General features: G+C 47.4%; 3 protein-coding genes and 1 non-coding gene across 7 annotated transcripts; 1 reads left to right on the forward strand and 3 right to left on the reverse strand.

Annotated features, from left to right (window-relative positions):
* Positions 1-247: 247 nt before the first annotated feature.
* On the forward strand, positions 248-3,210 carry LOC124708361. Of its 4 annotated transcripts, none has more exons than XM_047240030.1 (5): positions 248-408; positions 1,856-2,092; positions 2,192-2,324; positions 2,390-2,507; positions 2,820-3,210. In XM_047240030.1, exons 2-5 carry the CDS (start codon positions 2,074-2,076, stop codon positions 2,991-2,993), a joined length of 444 nt encoding a protein of 147 aa, XP_047095986.1. In that variant the 5' UTR covers positions 248-408; positions 1,856-2,073; the 3' UTR covers positions 2,994-3,210. The 4 variants fall into 4 exon arrangements, with proteins under 4 accessions (XP_047095986.1, XP_047095985.1, XP_047095987.1 ...); XM_047240031.1 differs by having other exon boundaries at positions 249-408; positions 1,856-1,990; XM_047240029.1 differs by having other exon boundaries at positions 1,856-2,324.
* Positions 3,211-3,518: 308 nt separating this feature from the next.
* LOC124646643 (noroxomaritidine synthase-like) lies at positions 3,519-5,108 on the reverse strand. The gene has a single exon (XM_047186736.1). It carries the CDS (start codon positions 5,106-5,108, stop codon positions 3,519-3,521), a length of 1,590 nt encoding a protein of 529 aa, XP_047042692.1.
* Positions 5,109-5,521: 413 nt separating this feature from the next.
* TRNAG-GCC lies at positions 5,522-5,592 on the reverse strand. The gene has a single exon. It is a non-coding gene; the product is annotated as a tRNA-Gly (tRNA).
* Positions 5,593-11,735: 6,143 nt separating this feature from the next.
* Positions 11,736-17,177, reverse strand: LOC124708789 (heat shock 70 kDa protein 14-like). Its single transcript, XM_047240452.1, has 10 exons — positions 17,066-17,177; positions 15,478-16,710; positions 14,365-14,574; positions 14,137-14,232; positions 13,839-14,045; positions 13,178-13,372; positions 12,958-13,104; positions 12,721-12,870; positions 12,414-12,544; positions 11,736-12,298 (listed from the first exon to the last, which is right to left on the reverse strand). The coding sequence occupies exons 2-10, from the start codon at positions 16,645-16,647 to the stop codon at positions 12,088-12,090; spliced, it is 2,517 nt and encodes an 838-aa protein (XP_047096408.1). The 5' UTR covers positions 16,648-16,710; positions 17,066-17,177; the 3' UTR covers positions 11,736-12,087.
* Positions 17,178-17,603: the final 426 nt, after the last annotated feature.

Here is a 17,603-nt window from a genome sequence, read left to right on the forward strand (position 1 = left end):
ATTTTATTTTAAAAAATTAAAAATATGTGTAAGATGCATTTTAAATTAGATAGAGGATACGCCCCATGTTCTAAAACACACTCCGTTTTTAAAGGCCGTGGGATAACAGATGTGCTGGAGTTGCTGTCAGTGCATATCCAATAGAACGTGCAACCAAAATCCACTTGGTATTATCGACAAAAAGAGGGGTAAAGCCGAAAAGGCCACTTGGAAAGGGAAAGCAATCACACGAGACAAGACACAGGGACGGAGACTCGAGAGAAGAGAGACTGCTGCCACCCAGAGACCTCTCCTCCTCATCTGTTCTTCCAACCCTCCGCATCTCAGCAAACGCCCGCCCAGCAGAAGCTAAAAGGATACGCCACAGAATTACATGGACTCTCCTTGCAGGAGATTCGATTCGGTCATGTAAGTTTGCAGCTTCCCTTTTGCTGGTTGATGCTGCCCGTGCCTTTCTTGCTTCTGTAGATCGCAGCTCAGTTCTTGGTTTCTTCGCTTGGTCCCTGATTAGATTGGACGGAAATGTGATAGCTTGTGGATTCTGGAATGTATTGCGGCCGGATCTTGAGATCGGGTAACTGCAACTTCCGGCAGGGTGTTGACTCTGTGGAAGGAACACGACCTGCTCGATGATATTACCGATATAAGCTGTGCGGTGAATTACAGGGTGTTGGATTATAGAGCTAATGTCATCCTCGTTTTGTTCAGAGAGAAAGCTGTGTAGATTGACCTTCGGCTGGCTCCAACCTCCAACTCCTATTTTGGTGTAACGTTGGCACGGGACCATATATCCGCTCCTGACATTGCACTTCTTTCAGTTCAATTGGGTTCGGACGGAAGTGTTCCAGTGTTAGCACTAGACTAAGTCAATGCGGATTACCACAGTTTGTTAATCCATCAGCGGAGGGAAAATATCTAGTGATACCATCCTTACATGATACCATGATACCACTTCACAAAATTTGAATTCTAAGTATCAAAAAAATTAGAAACAAATTGATGGCTGTTGACAAGATGTGTGTTTACATTCTCTAGATTTCTCACAACCAAATTTAAAATACACCAAGAGAAACAATAAAGACAAATGCTATGTGAATAGTGACATTTTGTGTTTTTGTCTTTATGTGACACTATTCATGCTTGATTTCTCATTTTTGTTTCTCTTAGGGTATTTTGAATTTGGTTATGAAAGTTACAGGAGCACGTAGAGACGCATCTTGTGAACAACCAAAATTTTAGTTTTATTTTTTTGACATTTAAAATTTAAATTTAAAGAGTGGTATCATGGTATCATGTAAGGGATGGTATCACTAGATATGTTCTCCATCAGCGGAGTACATTCCCTTAGGCAAGTTTGACCAAGTTAGTAAATGATAAGGTTCGTTTCCACAGTTCACAGTTCAGTATGCCCAAAAATTCAGCTGTGTGGTCAAGATTTGCTTAGGAAATCTCAATAGCTCACTGTGATATGTGATGTTGCTTTTCTTCAGGAAAAGTTTTAAAACTGTTTGACAAATTTAGATACTAAAGGCTGCGAACTGAATATTCCTATATTATTTGGATACAGTTCTACCCTGCAATGTTTTCTTGATTAAAATGGTCTGAAAAAATCTGTTGCGTCACTGAGCTTTCTACTTCTCATTCAACTTGAGGGAATTTCTCTTTGAGCTTATGTAGCGAATAGCTGATTCAATTGGACTCGAGATATTTGTGAATTGTGAAAACTTGGTACATACTCATTGTCTTTGTAGTGCACTATCTAAAACGAGCGTTAGTTTTAAATTGACTTTATTTTATATTCCAGATTAGATGCCACCAGATTTTCATGCTAACTTCACGTATTTCTTCTGTCCAGCTGCTTGATGTGATCATAGCTCTTGGTTTGTAGTTTCCATTAGCCATAACAGCAAGGAGTTCCGAAATGCTGAGAAGCTCCACGGTTCTTCCTGTTGCTTCCTTGACCGAACAACTATAGTACTTATGAGGGGAGGTACTGTTTATTTAAACCTGCTCATGCTCTTATTCTTTCTCAGATGACTGTCAAATATTGGCTGCAAATCTCACTCTCATGTCATGAAGAGCATAATCATTGGTCAGTAAAAGACCTGTAAAATGAAGTGTTTATCAGTACAGGTCTCCTGGAAATGTATTTCTCTTGGTCTAGCTGAATTCATTCTTCTGCGTTCCGTAGGAAATTCGGATGAATTTTGCCGTTGTCAGGTGTGCCTCGGGAAGTACACGCTACTTGGGGATGAAGAAAACCCAAGATTGGCGATGTTTGAAAGACGGCTTCCCTTCTTTGGTTGTGGAATTGGATGGTGTTGGTGAGGCAATCTATTCCTCAATTCTTTTGTTCTGTTATTGTTTACTGTATTAAAAGTTATTGCAGTTTTCTTTTAGGTTTCCTGTGCCCTTTAATCTGGTACATAGCGGCTCTTCTTTATTGCTGCAAGTACTACAACCGGGATCCTCGAGAACGGCCTGGGCTTTGTGCTTCTGCATTTCTGGTTAGTTTTTTTTTTCTTTGTCACAACACTCAAGTACTAAGCAGATCATGCCCATTTAGATTTAGTATGTGAACATACGAAAATCTTAATTCATTTTGCCTGTAAAAGTAGATAGTCAATCATTCATCGCTGCACATTCATCGTTACATTGCCTGCAGTGCAGGGCCTTCTTTACTTCATTATAATGCAAGGGCTTTTAAGTATAATCTGATCGCTCCCTCAAAAAATAGTATAATCTGATCGCTAAGCCTCTAGTTTCTTCATTTGTTTTGAGTTTTGTACCTTATGTTTCCTCTGGTCTGTTTTGTGCAGGCAATCATCTTTACAGCAGTGACTATTCTTACCCTTTTTGTTTTACTGATAATTTGTGAACACAAGCGATTCTTGAATGGCTGTGGTAGCGGACTAAAAATACACAATAGCTGGCTACAAGATATTCGTTGCATATCCATGACAAATGGAGTACTTGACAGAAATACTATTTAGGTTATTTGTTAATCTATTGGTTGAATTCCCAGGAGAAATCGAAGGATTGCCCTTAGCGTGATAGCATGTCGGCACTGTCCGCTATCACCTGCTGTTTAGTGTAGATTGATGTACAATTTTGTACTGGCGGATGAACCTGTTGTATAACATTATTGTACTGCCAACCCATTGGAATTTATTATTTCTGGCGCAATCAAAGATTACATGTGCAAGCAAAGTGATACTTTAGCATGCTGTATGCTCAAAATCATGGAATCAGGTATTCTTGTCCACCAAAGATAACCAGGATATGCATTAAAATTCTGAACTATATGTCCTTGTTGCAGACCAATTTACTGAATAAATGGAGCTCTTTTGTTACCAATTACGTAATATTAAACCTTCTCTCCAGCCCAAGATCACTTGCTTGTTTTTCTAGAAATAAATAGATCCTTTATATGATGATGATAATCATGATTCAGTACTAGATTAGCTCCGGTCTGTATATATGTCGACTGTAATCAAGATGCAGCCAAAAGCCTGAACTCAGCCATCAAAGGCCGCCCCCCTTCTCTTGACCTTAACCATGAGCCCGTTCTTGGTGTGGAGCACCACCGAGTCGGTTGGCTCCACCACATGGCCGTCGATGAGCTCCACCTGGAAGTTGTAGATGATGGCCGCCGCGGCGATCTTGAGGTTGCTGAGGCCTAGGTCCTTGCCGAGGCAGCTCCTCGGCCCGGAGTTGAACGCGGCGAACTTGTAACTCGGCTGGTGTCGGACCCGGCCGCTGCCAGACAGCCACCGCTCCGGCCGGTACTCCCTGCAGTCCTCGCCCCATATCCCCTCTATCCTGCCCATGGCGTAGATGCAGAAGAGGATCCTGGTGCCCTTGGTCACTGCAGTGCCGTCGGGCAGCACGTCGTCCTCGCGCGCCTCTTTCTCCTCGAACGGCGCCGGCGGGTGCAGGCGCAGCGCCTCAAGCACCGCCGCGTGGAGGTAGGAGGCCGACCGGAGAGTGTCGCAGTCGAACATGGCAGCTGGTTTGTCACTTCCGCCACACGAGGTGGAGTTGGCGCGTAAAGATTTTAGCTCGTGGAGGATCTTGGCTTCGACGTGCGGGTGCGTGCAGATCATGTAGAAGAACCATGTGAGTGCGGAGGCGACGAGGTCCTTGGCCGCGAACATGTACCCCACGGCGGCGTCGCGGAGGAACTCGCCCCTCTTTTGGTCGGTCATGGCGGGGTCCCTGGGCCACGCCATGTACATGGACAGCAGGTCACCTCCTTCTCCAAGGACCGGCAGGTGTCCCGCCTTGCGTTTCCCGATCTCGCGGTAGACGAACTCGTCGAGCACCGCCTTGGCCTCGGCGTACCTCCTCTCGATGCCGACGTTGAGCCACCTGAGCAGCTTCCACCACCGCGCCGGCACGACGTGGCGGAACATGACGGCCTCCCCGGCCATCCTCGTGGCCTGGCCGAACGGCGGGTACGGGGCGTTCGCAGCCTCGAGGGAGAGCGAGTCGAGGTCGTGGGCGAAGACCACGGCGTAGGAGACGTCGAGGGAGAAGCGCATGAACACGTCCTCGAGCTCGACGGCGCGCCCTGCGGCCGCGGCGTGGTCCAGGAACGGCGCCAGGAGGCGCGCCGTCTGGCGCTCGACGGTGGACACGACGAAGGAGCGGAAGGCGGGGGCGGCGAAGACGGTGGCGACGACGTGGCGCTGCTGCGTCCACGTGGCGGCCTCCGAGACGAGGAGCCCGCTGCCGGCGACGTCGAACATCTCGGCGAAGTCGCGGCCCTTGTCGTAGCGGGCGAAGTTGGCGGCGAGGCAGTGGTGCACGGCGGCGGGGTCGCAGGTGAGGAGGTAGTCGCCGCCGACGAGCCAGGGGCCGCGGAACGCGAAGGAGCAGCCCGAGTCCCGGAGCGCGGCGGTGGCGGCGTCGAGGAGGTGGCCGAGGTTGGTGAGCACGAAGGGGAGCATGCCGACGACCGGCCAGTTGACGGGCACGTTGCTGCCTGCTGCGGCCCGCCACTGGAGCGCGAGGCGGAGGGCGGCCAGGGCGAGGAAGCAGAAGGCGGCGAGGAGGAACTCCGGGTACGAGAGGAGGAAGGCTCGAAGGACGCCCATGGTGGCCATTCTTGGCGCGCAAAAGGTTTAGCGGCCAAATTGAGTGCATTGGTGTGTTCAAGCCAGTAGTTTAAATGTACTGATCAGTGACTGGCACTGTTACTTCCCTGTGGGAGTGGTGGTCCGTCCCCTCCTCTGGGGATTCACAACGATTGTGTGGGCCGAGGAATTGGGCTGCTCCATTGATAGGCAGAGAGCGATGTGAGAATGAGATGGAGTGGCAGTACACTAGTGCGGGCGGTAATTCCGGCGAAAGATTCATGCCGAGTTCATGAATCGTGATGGAAATCGTGGACTGCGGCGAGTGATCAGCTCGAAGGAAGTAAGGAACGGCATGTTGCTCGTCTGTTCCGATCGGAACGGCCAGTTTTTTGGTTCCCTCTAACCGTACTATGCTCGAGCAAAAAAAAAAAAAAGAGATTTGCACCAGCCGGGAATCGAACCCGGGTCTGTACCGTGGCAGGGTACTATTCTACCACTAGACCACTGGTGCTTGTTGTTTAAACTTTGATGGCACACCTTATGATCTAGTGCCTCTGTCTACAAATAGAAGTTGTTTCAGATATTTTAAAGTGAACTAGATATGAATACGCACCATAATAATTGAATCTGCATACTCCCTCTCATTCATATTATCTTCCATTAATATAGATGTATTTAGACATTTTAGTTCTAGGTATATTCATACTAGTGGGTGTGTCAGATAATATGAATCGAAGGAAGTACTAAAGGTAAACTATGTACATACCAAATTAGATAAATTTGCTAAAAGCTAAAATATTAGATATTAGTGAACAGAGGGAGTAATACGCAACAGGTACCCATAAAGTTGGAACGGAGCGTGCTATTTAGGGCGGGCTCAAACACATTGGCTCCCATATAGTTTGTTACCCCCCCCCCCCCCATAGACTTCATGAAAATTTGGATAATGCAACAACAATTTGTTCCGTCTAAATCCTCCTATTTCACTTTTTTTATTATGTCAAAAGAAGAACAATAGTGTCGGTGCCATCACATGTAAGAGCATCTCTAGTCGTCGCCCCCAAACACCGTCCAGAAGAAGCTCTGGAACGAGCGTTTGGGGGGTGCCGCCGCGTTGTGCCGCCTTTGGAGCGCATATGTTTCTAGTCGCGTCCCCCAATCGCGGCACTATGACATTTCCTTCCACGCTTGGAACCTCTACGCCGTGGCCCCTCCTTTAGTTCGGCGGCATCCATTTTTTGAAGGCAAGTGAGGATCGACTAGTGCTCATGAACGTTGGCATCGAATGCGTCGTCGTCCTCCATCAGTTGATGGATCACCATCCCGTTCGTTGTTGTCCATGTCTACGAGGCAAAAGAAATTGTCAATGAAAACAGCTGCTGCAAGAGAGACAAGAAACAACAGTAGGGGCACCTAACAAACAGACGGTCAAACTACTTGCGTGCACGATGGATGCTCGGAGTATCCGGCAGTTCGGGTCTGAGACGGTGACCAACTAGCGGAGAAATGGGCAGCCGAAATGGGTGGACGGGTGAGACGAGGCGTTGTGGAATCAGGCGCATGCGATATTCGGATGCAATGACCGACAAAATCGGTGGCGGTGGTAAGGGTAGAAAGGGGGTGATCTGCTTTGGTCATTGGCAGGTGGTACCCGTGTTGCTCCTACATGCTACATGCCGAGGGGCACATTTTCCATCTGACGCATCTGCAACACGACCTCCGTATAACTAGGAGAGCCTCGGGACACCAGACCACCGTATAGCTAGGATAGCCTTAGGGCATCTCCAACCGAGCGACCCAAACGGACGCGCTGTCCGTTTGGGTCGCGCGCTGCGCCCAACGCGGCAGATTTGGGTCGCGTCACCGTATGGTAGCTTTTTGCTTGTAAATTCACTATAAAACGCCAAATAAATTATATAAAATATATAAAATAGTTCAAATGCTCAAAATTTATTACACGGTACTGAAAGTGCATGGATCCCCCATGTGTGGTTTTGGTAATTAATGACAATCCCTATGGACTAATGTTTGCATTGAGTTATACTTGTAGGAGTTGTCCATAGGCATGCTTGAACCATATGTTGGCTTCAAGGTTGCAAGAAGAAGAAATTGATGAAGGATATCAAGTGTCAAGTATGTCTTGAAGATGAAGATGAAGTGAGCCCTCAAGTTACTTCAAGACATCAACATGATGAAGAATGAAGAAATGAAGTGCAAGTTCAAGATGGGTCAACTCGAAGAGATCATATGCTTGAAGCTTGTCATCCATATGGTGTTCATGGATATGTGAAGATGCGCCGAAGAAGAAGCTCTCCCATGGTGGATTATGGGGGAGCAATCCACAAGACTTCGTCAAGAAAGCACAATCAAGAAAGGCGTTCCATCTTGTTGCGGTCAAGACCGTCATCATCAAGCTCAAGTGGAATGCGCAAGGTTAAGGTTTACTCTTGATAGGGTTTCTTTCTCACCGGTCTCATGGTGTAGTTGGAGACCGGTTTATAGTTTAGTTGTCGTACAATCAAGAGGGCTCTCGAGTGAGTAACTCGATCGTATCGCTCGGAGAGAGCTCAAACCTTTGCATCCTTGCATCATCTTTCTTGGTTGCTATTTGGATCTTATACATGTGATGTTTTATAGCTTCTGCTTATTCTCATGACAAGCTCTAGTTCATCGAAAACGGATTTCGCATAGATAACTTGTTGCGTTTTCGAGTTTGGTGATTTTCTCGGTTTCTCATGTTGAGGTGTTGCACCTCTAAAAACAATAGAAAATCACCCCCACTAGTTTCTTAAGCTTTTCACTCTTTTGGGGGTAGCTCTTGTCATCTTCTTTACAACAAAATTGGTTTCACCTAAATCCGAGTTTCATAACTCAAGTTGTTGCATTTTCAAGGTTGGAGGTTTTACCGGCATGTATTTTTTAGATAGGTCAAACCTTTCATCATTTATTTCTTTCCTACCTTAGTGGACTATGATGGTTCCCTGCATGATCTTGTAGAGCTTGTTACTAGCTTCAAAACGATCCCAAGATCATCAAAATTGGAGTCCGGATGCAAAAGTTATTCAAGTTTCCGTGAAGCAGTTTTTTGGCCGGAAGTTGGCCGGAAGTTCCGGTGGCCGGAACTTCCGCCCTACTTCCGGTGAACTTCCGGAAATGACGAATCTGCACGCAGAAAGTATACTGTAAGCTTTCCGGGGGCGCCCTACTTCATCCGGAAGTTGGCCGGTACTTCCGGGGGGCGGAAGTTTCCGCCCCAAATGACCGGAAGTTCCGGTTTTGACGAGTTTTCTGCATAACGGGCAGATTTGTCTTGCCCTATTTAAGGGGGTCTTCTTCCCCAATGTTACCCATCTGTTTGAGCTCGTTTTTGCCCCCATTGTTGACCTTCTTTGAGCTTGCTATCTCCCTCTCCCTCCCATGAATCTTGCATCTATTTGAGAGAAAGATAGAGGAGATCTAGATCTACATCTTCACCAATCAAATCCCTCTCTTTGTGAGGGGAATCCACTAGATCTAGATCTTGGAGAAATTTGGTGTTCCTCCTCCTATTTGTTCTTCCTCTCTTAATCCCACAATAGCTTTTGTAGCTTTGTTGGAATTTGAGAGAGAAGTACTTGAGCATCTTTGTGGTGTTCTTGCCATTGCATTTGGTGCATCGGTTTGAGTTCTACACGGTGATTCGTGGAAGTGAAAGCAAGAAAGTTGTTACTCTTGGGTTCTTGGAACTCTAGACGGATTTGAGGCCTTTGTGGCAATTTCTTGGGAGCCTCCAATTAAGTTGTGGATGCGTGCCCCAAGCGTTGTGTAAGGCCCGGTTTCCGCCTCAAAGGAAATCCCTTAGTGGAACCGTGACCTAGGCATTTGTGGCGAGGGTCACCGGAGATTTAGGTGAGGCGCCTTCGTGGCGTTCGGTGTGTGGTGTGAGTACCGCATCTTGGGGTGAGGCCTTTGTGGCGTTGGTGTGCATCGAGCAACCACACCTCAAGGTGAGCCTCTTGTGGCGTTCGGGAGCACTAAGCCACCGCACCTCTCCACCGGAGATTAGCACTCGCAAGAGTGTGAACTCCGGGATAAATCATCGTCTCCCGCGTGCCTCGGTTATCTCTATACCCGAGCTCTTTACTTATGCACTTTACCTTGTGATAGTCATCGTGCTTGAAGTTATATATATCTTGCTATCATATACTTGCTTGTATTGCTTAGCATAAGTTGTTGGTGCACATAGATGAATCATTGCTTAGAATAAGTTGTTGGTGCACATAGGTGAACCATAGTATATAGGCTTTGGGCTTGACAAAGTAAACGCTAGTTTTATTCCACATTTGTTAAGCCCATCTCGTAAAAGTTTTAAATCGCCTATTCACCCCCCCCCCCATCCCCTCTAGGCGACATCCGTGTCCTTTCAAGTACATTGTCCACGTAATCAATGATAAAGTATTATTCAAATAAAATGTAAAAACGATACAAATGCTTTAGGCTTCCGGATTTCCTTCATCATTGTTGTTTGCAGCATTGTTGCCTACATGCTGCCACATGTGCTCGACCAAATCAGCCTGCAGCTGGTTGTGTACAGCTAGATCTCGAATTTCATGGTGCGCATGAAGAATGTCCTGGAATGATGCCGAACCACCTTGAGGAGTAACCAACTCTCCCTGGCCTTCCCACTCATTATCAAAGAGTGAATCATCCCGCTCAACCTCAACAATCATGTTATGCATGATTACGCAAGCGGTCATCACCTTCCACAGAGTTCGCACATCCCAGGCTCTGGCAGGGTGTCTGACGATAGCCCAATGAGCTTGGAGGATGCCAAACGCCCTCTCAACATCTTTCCGGGTTGCCTCCTGCTCTTTGGCAAACCTTGCCTCCTGCTCTGAGTTGGGTTTTCGGATTGTCTTCACGAGTGTAGCCCAAGGTGGATAGATACCATCAGCAAGGTAGTACCCCTTGGTGTAGTGGTGGCCATTGATCTCAAAATCCACATCAGGGGATTGACCGTACGCTAGCCTATCAAACACTGGAGAGCGCTGCAGCACATTGATGTCATTGTGCGAGCTAGCCATTCCGAAGAATGAGTGCCAAATCCATGTGTCATGTGAAGCAACAGCTTCAAGAATGACTGTGCACCCCTCAGAATGGCCGTTGTATGCCCCCTGCCAACCAAAGGGGCAGTTCTTCCACTCTCAGTGCATGCAGTCTATGCTGCCAAGCATCCCAAGAAACCCCCTGGAAGCGTTGATTGACAATAGACGAGCTGTGTCCTCTGCATTAGGTTGCCGGAGGTACTGTTCTCCGAACGAACCGATCACTGCTCTGTAGAGCCTGTACATCGCTTCCAAGCCGGTAGACTCACTCATGCGCGTGTACTCATCTACGAAATCACCGGCAACACCATATGCGAGCATCCTAATCGCTGTCGTGCATTTCTGGTACAAAGAGACGCCTACCTTGCCAATTGCATCCACTTTCGCGCAGAAGTAGTCGTCGTAGCGCTTGACGCCATCCATTATCCGGCGGAACAACGGTCTGGACATCCAAAAACGACGGCGAAACAACGCCGGCGGGAACAATGGCTTGGGTTGGAAGTAGTCGTTGAAGAGCTGGTCGTGGCCGCGTTCTCTTTTGCGGTCCAACGCGGCCGCGCGCCCCATCAAGGACCCCCGATACACGGGGATCTGCGAGACAATGTGCTCGTGGATGATCAGCGCAGCCTCCGTGAAAAATTCGTCTTCGGACTCATCGCCTGACGACGTGTCGATGAAGTTCTTGAAGAAGTAGTCGTCGTCGTTGTCCACCATGATCTACAGATGAAAAGGGACAAATTTTAGATCGCCCATTTCATCGAACACCTCGCAGGCGGAGGCCATCCAATGCGTCCGTAGGGACCTGCAGGCCATGGCCGTCTCGGCCGACTTGCTGTCTGGAAACACGATGCACGATAGCTCACCTCCGGCGGCAACAGCGCAGCTGCGAACGGCAGGAGGTCTCGCGACGGTAAGAGGACAACAGCGACGGCGACGGCGTCCTCCGACTCTGCTACGACACGGCGAAAGCAGCGCGGGGCCACGACCTATGCTTCCGCCCCGCTTGCCGGCGTCGACACCGCTCCTAAATCGGCGGTCCTTGGGTGGCGGCGGAGCGGCGGGAGATGTGTGCGAGGGGTTTGTGTTTTGGGAGACAGACAGATGGACCAGGAACGGACAAGAGGAGGACGCCAGGAACGGACAAGAGGAGAACGCGAGCGACCAGCCTTCGGCGTCCGCAGCCACGCAAACTCGTCCCAGATTTGGACCAGGTTTGGATCATCCCGGACGCCGCGGCCATCCGTTTTAGGGATGGGTCCACGCGCTGGGCCGGATTTTTGTCCAGCTCGACCCATCCGGACACGGGGGGGCGCAGGATGGGTCGCTCGGTTGGACACCCTTAGGACGCCGGACACACCGCGATAGATTAAAACAGCCTTTGAGACGCCCCAAAGGCCTTTGGGGATGGAGATGCCCAAACACTAGGGAATGCTTATGTGGATCGCCTCCTACTAAACCGCTCTTTGAAAACCTTTTGTTTAGATGATTTTTGAACAGCCCGCATGTTGAATTATATGGTAAAAGATTGCAAGAACTTTACTTGCAACCGATTGAAGAAAACATAAGAGGCTAACAGGAATTAAGGAAATCTTTGACCAAAAATTTCTGAATCGTTATGGACCACCGTATGTAAAATTACAACGTTATGGACCATCGTCAATAAAAATTACACCACAGACAACGGGTCACCAAAACCTGGAAGGGCGCCCTTATCCTGCATGCATCGTCCAGTTCACCAGCCATAGAAGGAAAAACAGTTCTTAATACCAGCTAGAAACACTGCAGAACTCTCCACGTTCCAATACATATATCCTCACAACGTACGGAAACAGCCGTTCCTTCTAGTTTGTTGCCCTAGCAGACCAAAAGCACAGGAGAATGCAACCGATCATTGACATAAAATCTCCTCTGATCGGAAGTCCTTATGCTGGGGACGGATCGGCTTTATCAGTGTCCATTTGCTCCGCAGTAGACTCACCCTGATCAGCTCCTTCGCTCGCTGGTTCGCCAGGCTCACTGGCACCACTTGATTGTGGTTCTGGTGTTTGAGCCTCAGATGCTGGGGTCTCCACTGGTGGTGGGGTCTGTGGCTTCGGTGCAGGCTTTGGCTTGGTCATGATCGGTTTGCAGAACCTACAAGAAACAAGTTTCAGGACAATTTGCTAGACCAGCTCACAATGTGCTCAACAAGGAATAACAATGTCCGCTTAAAAGGGGATTTCATCGAAAGTGCAGGATACCAACTAACCTGTCAAGTGCTTCAGCCTTTTTCTTTATGTCAGAAACAAGGAGGACGGGATTAGCATGCTTCGGTAGAGCATCTTGCTGATGCTTTTTCTCAAGTAGCCAGTTCTCGGCTTCCGAGCACTCATTAATGACCTGTACACAACAATACATATTAGCAACTGACAGCAGGATTACCTCGTCTTACCCAACACAACAACATCTACCCACTACAGGGGAACAAGATAAAATGGGACAGCTTCCAAGCATGCTTCTGTAACTGATAATGCAAGAGTGGTGGGAAATTCTAAGATCAACCAGACATTGTGTACCTTCTGTTTCTCTGACATATCTATGTGATCAAACTTTGGGTCAACAGATAGCGCAGCCTCTCTAAAACTGCGAATGCAGTACACCAGTTGCTCAAGAACCGGGCCTCTTTCAGTCCACTCTTTGTAGCGCATCTCAATTGGACCACCAACCTGCAGGAGAACAAAATTACTCATGTAGAACTAACGACACCAAAAGCAAACTATTAATAAATATATGGTGCAGTAAAGAAGGCATACCTTTTGAAGTTCTTCTAGTTTTGCGACATAGACTCCCTTGGTCTCATCCTCACCATCTTCATACAGCCAATCCTCAACCTCCTGAAGCTTAGTCATCAATCCTTCTATGTCCTCCGACTTGACAAATTCATTGTACTTCTCATTGAGCTGAATACAACATGGGATGAGGTCAGATACTGCACAGACATAAACAATCATCAGATCATGCAGCTCAATATACCTTGTTACGCATGTCATAAACATAAGCCTCCACAGAATTCTTCTTGTCCTTGGTTTCTTCCATCACTCTGTCCTGAAGAGCCATTTCATACTCTTTCTCAACTGCTTTAGCCAGCTCATCAGCAGCCATCGCACCATAAACCGTTTCAGCGACTGGAACATTTGTCTTCTTAACTTTCTTTTTGGATGGCTCGACCTGAAATAAACAAGTTATTTCACAACTATTAGTCTTTTACCACAAAACAAAAGTTGATATCTTTCTCAAAAAAATACTTGTATGCATGAACGAAACAATATTGTTTTATAATTAATTGCGAAACAATCTGTGTTTCTTTATAAAGATCCTAACTAACAAAAAGTAAGTATCTGATTATGCCCTGTTTGGTCACTTTTCAAAAGACAGCCGTAAAATTACATCGACTAAATTCATTAGAGAAAATTCTTAAAATACCGTAAATAAAAATGCTTAATCAGCATCACAGTCATTGTGTCATCATAAACTAATTTCATACAAAAAAAAGTAGTAGCTAATCCCAAAAAAAATGAACAGAACTTAAGTGGCAGATAGAAGTAGCTCTTCAAAACATGCTGCATGCACAGGGCCACCAATATATGTAGTAATCCTATACATTGTCATCAACAATAGAGTGAACAAACAATACCTTTGTGTCTGTATCCATCGGAACAGTTTTTTCCTCAGAATCACCAGCCCCATTTTCAGCAGCACCATCAGCAGTATCTGAAGCACCTTTAGGTTCTTGCATATTGTCATCGTCTCGTGGTGCATCATCTGTGTCCATTTTAGTAGCATCCTTTGGAACCTCACTTGTAGCTGAAACTGGAACTTCCACTTCCTCCTCTTCCAGCATCTGCATACAGAAGCACGGCGTAGAAACAACATCAGAGAGATGTTAGATGCTATTTCAAAGGAAGATGACAAGATGGAGTATTGCAAGTTACCATTGCTGATTCAAGAGAGACAATCCCATGGATGTTGAGACGAACTTTCACTTTCAGTTTAGCCTTCTCACCTTTGCTCGGTTGGAATGGGCCAATCTGCATGTAGGTACAACATAACAAAATCAGCTACCACTAGAAACTGCTCAAGGACCAGAATTTAAAAGGCCCTTGAACACATGGCAAATGCCAAGTGTATTGAATATGATTTGGGTTTAAAAAAATGCCCACCGTGTAAGTGCTAATTTTCTGTGTTATTTGCATATCATCTGTATCAACATTCAAAACATCCACTGGAAATGTAGTGGACCTATAGAAGGTCAGAGCCTTGATGCTAGGGATTGGATTCCCCTTTGGGAATACAACTGTTTGTTGGGGTTCATTGTTCTGAGCATCTGGCTTCCATGATAAAGCAACTGAAAAGGGAAACCCTTCATTAACCTGCAAAATGCCAAGCCAACGTCAAAACTACAGCTTTTTCTCTTAAACGTCTACAGAAAAATGAAGAGCAGATATTAAAATCACGAAATATTTTCATGTAGCATCCGACAATTGATAGTGCAGCCTTGCAAATCAAAATCAACTCAACCACCATCAAGGGTTATAGCAGGTTTAAGTAACTACTCCGTCCTTCCCACAATATGGGACTTTTTGGTAAGCTAGAACAGCTTGCCAAAACGTGTACTGAGGGAGTACTTCCTAAGAGAGCATAGTGTGCCTTTACAGAGCAGATAGGGAATTCAAAGATTCTATAGGCAAACAGACTAGGAGCAAGATGAATGAGTTCAAATTGCAAACAAAGTTGTTGTGTTAATATAATTAATTGTGTAAACATGCAATTGGAATGAACACGCAACCGCCTCTCCACCAACATAAGTATCAAGCACGGCGGCATCAATATGAATGCCAGTTATCATACATAACATCATTCACAATAATTTAGTGTTCATTTTTTCAAATGAAAGTGTTTCTTTTTTCAAATGAAATTAGTGTTTCCTATATTCCTAATTGCTACTTCAAGTCAGAATAGGGCAAAGGTACTAAAACACTAAGTGCACCGCTAGCTGACTAGGAAGAGTAACATTGTTTATGTATAGAATGCAATATGTGGACAAGAACATTTACAACAACCAAGAAAGATAAAAATAAATAATGTTCTCATGGTGCCTCCATATACTACAGAACTCTGATGTCCAACTAGCTGCTCTAGTGACGCATCCATTTATACTTCCGATACGTATAGGAGAGCATGCAATATATACAACGCTCAAGAATTTTATAATTTAACATGCATTAGAGAACAATGGAGAAAAAGGCAACAAACATATGCCCGAGAAATCATACCTGAAACTCCCTCACTTTGAAGGTGGGGCTAAGGATAGCACACTGAAGAGCACATCCCCTGGCAACACATTCACTTGCATTCATAGTTCTCCTTGGTTCCTTCCCAAAGAACTCGGTGATGATCTTCATTACAGCGGGAACACGAGAGCCTGATCCAACAACCTCAACAAAGTGCACATCTTCTGTGGTCAAGCCAGCTTCAGCCAAGGCCTTCTCCAGTGGCCCCTTAACACGCTCTAGTACCGGGGCGCTGATGTGTTCAAACTCATCCCTCTTGATGAAACCTCGCACATCCTTCTCATCCATCAAGCACTCAATGTTCATTGGTGCCTCCGGATTGGCGCTCAGCATCTTCTTGAGCTTCTCGCACGCCACGCGCAGCCTAATGCAGGCACGGGCGTTCTGGTAGACATCAATCTTGTATTCCTCCTTGAACTTCGCCGCGAAGTGCTTAAACAGGGCTTCATCAAAGTCCCTTCCACCAAGAGAGCGGTCATATGAATGAGACAGCATCTTGAGCTGCCCCTTCTTGTACCCGACGATGCTGACCTGCATGCTGGCATGCCCGACATCGACAAACGCGACATTCAGCTGGTCGCTCTCAGGGAGATCGGTCTTGTAGATCCCGTACGCCAACGCCGTAGCAGTAGTCTCATGGAACAACCGCAGCGGCCGCAGACCCGCAATAGTTGCAGCGTCGATAACAGCCCTCCGCTGCAGGTCAGTGAAATACACCGGGATCCCGATGCAGCAGTCATTCACAGCAGAGTTCAGGTTGCCCTCGGCGATCGCCTTCAGGTTGGACAGCACCATGGCGAGCAGCTGCGTGGGCGTGAAGGAGCGCTCCTCCCCCAGGTACCGCGCGTGCACGAGCGGGAACCCATCGGGGCCCTCGGTGACGCGGAACGGGAAGGACTGGATGTCATGCTGCAGCTCGGGGTCGGCGAACTTGCGGCCCAGCAGGCGCTTGATCTGCGAGATGGAGTTCTTGGGGTTCATGGTGGAGTTGGCGGCGCCGGCCGTGCCGATGAAGCGCTGCTTGTCCCCGAAGCAGACGATGGCGGGCGTCTCCCGCTTGGACTCCTCGTTGAGGACCACATCGATCCCGCGCTGCCGCGCCACGCCCACAATGCAGCTCTCGTTGCCCAGATCGAACCCCACTACGCTCATCTCCGACGCGCCCTTTTATGTCCCGGTGACGGCTGGTTCCGAGATCTAGATCGCGAACTGCGCCTGCATGCACAGAACGAGATCTACGGGGTCAGCGCATCTAAGAAGCATAAATCTCAACATATAGACCTCGAAACAAGTTGAATCCAGGCAACCCAGAAACGATAAACTTAATCCAAATCGACCACAAACGCCGATCCAAAACCCTCGGAAACCCAGGCCCCTTAAACAGCAGCAAAGCTCTACAAATCACGGACTAGTATTCAACGAAGTAACACGGTATTGAAACCCTATTTCGAACAAGAAAATCTAATGGTCGCAAGGCAAGGCGGATCCGAGCATGGGGATATCAATCTACGCAAGCCGCCACGGTCGAACGAAGCGCGAGCGGAAGGGGATGGGCGGGACTGGGTCGTACCGGCGGTGCGAGGGACGACGGCGAGGGCGGGGAAGCTTGGGGAGCTGTGGTTGTGGTAGCCGCCGCAGCTGAGCTTGGTGTCTCTTGGCGAAGACGAAGGAGAGGAGGCGGTGGGGGTGGTATATACGGGGCGGCCCCGTGGTATGGTAGTGGTGGTCGTCGCGAACCCTCTAGAAGGTGTGGAAACCCTGGGTTTGACAGCTCTGCGCTCCCAATGTCGTGTATGGGCCGTCTGTTTCGTGGGCCCTCTGCGAGGGGACGGACCACCAAGGAGTGGAAACCCTATGTCCAACAAACAAAATTTGCTGTATTCGAAAAAAATACTACTCCCTCCTATCCATATTACTTGATGCTAAAATGGATGTATCTACAACTAAAATGTGTCTAGATACATCTATATTAGTATCAAGTAATATGGATCGGAGGGAGTACTACCATTTCATCCGGACATTCGTTATGATCTTTTGGTTGCGTGTATTATTATTAGTAGATGATACCCCGCGCGGTGCTGCGGAAAATTATATGCATAGAAATAATA

The sequence above is a fragment of the Lolium rigidum genome, chromosome 4 (genome assembly GCF_022539505.1).
Source record: "Lolium rigidum isolate FL_2022 chromosome 4, APGP_CSIRO_Lrig_0.1, whole genome shotgun sequence".
NCBI lineage: Eukaryota > Viridiplantae > Streptophyta > Magnoliopsida > Poales > Poaceae > Lolium > Lolium rigidum.

Bases quoted from the DNA above. Each gene is read 5' to 3' on its own strand.
- LOC124708361 (XM_047240029.1), top strand. From the start codon at position 2,113: ATGAAGTGTTTATCAGTACAGGTCTCCTGGAAATGTATTTCTCTTGGT. The intron at 2,325-2,389 runs GTGAGGCAATCT...AAGTTATTGCAG, and splicing joins TGTGGAATTGGATGGTGTTG to TTTTCTTTTAGGTTTCCTGT. The intron at 2,508-2,819 runs GTTAGTTTTTTT...TGTTTTGTGCAG, and splicing joins TTTGTGCTTCTGCATTTCTG to GCAATCATCTTTACAGCAGT.
- LOC124646643 (XM_047186736.1), bottom strand. From the start codon at position 5,108: ATGGCCACCATGGGCGTCCTTCGAGCCTTCCTCCTCTCGTACCCGGAG.
- LOC124708789 (XM_047240452.1), bottom strand. From the start codon at position 16,647: ATGAGCGTAGTGGGGTTCGATCTGGGCAACGAGAGCTGCATTGTGGGC. The intron at 13,105-13,177 runs GTATATTGAGCT...TGTTGTATTCAG, and splicing joins TTTATGACATGCGTAACAAG to CTCAATGAGAAGTACAATGA. The intron at 12,545-12,720 runs GTACACAATGTC...TGTTGTGTACAG, and splicing joins ATATGTCAGAGAAACAGAAG to GTCATTAATGAGTGCTCGGA.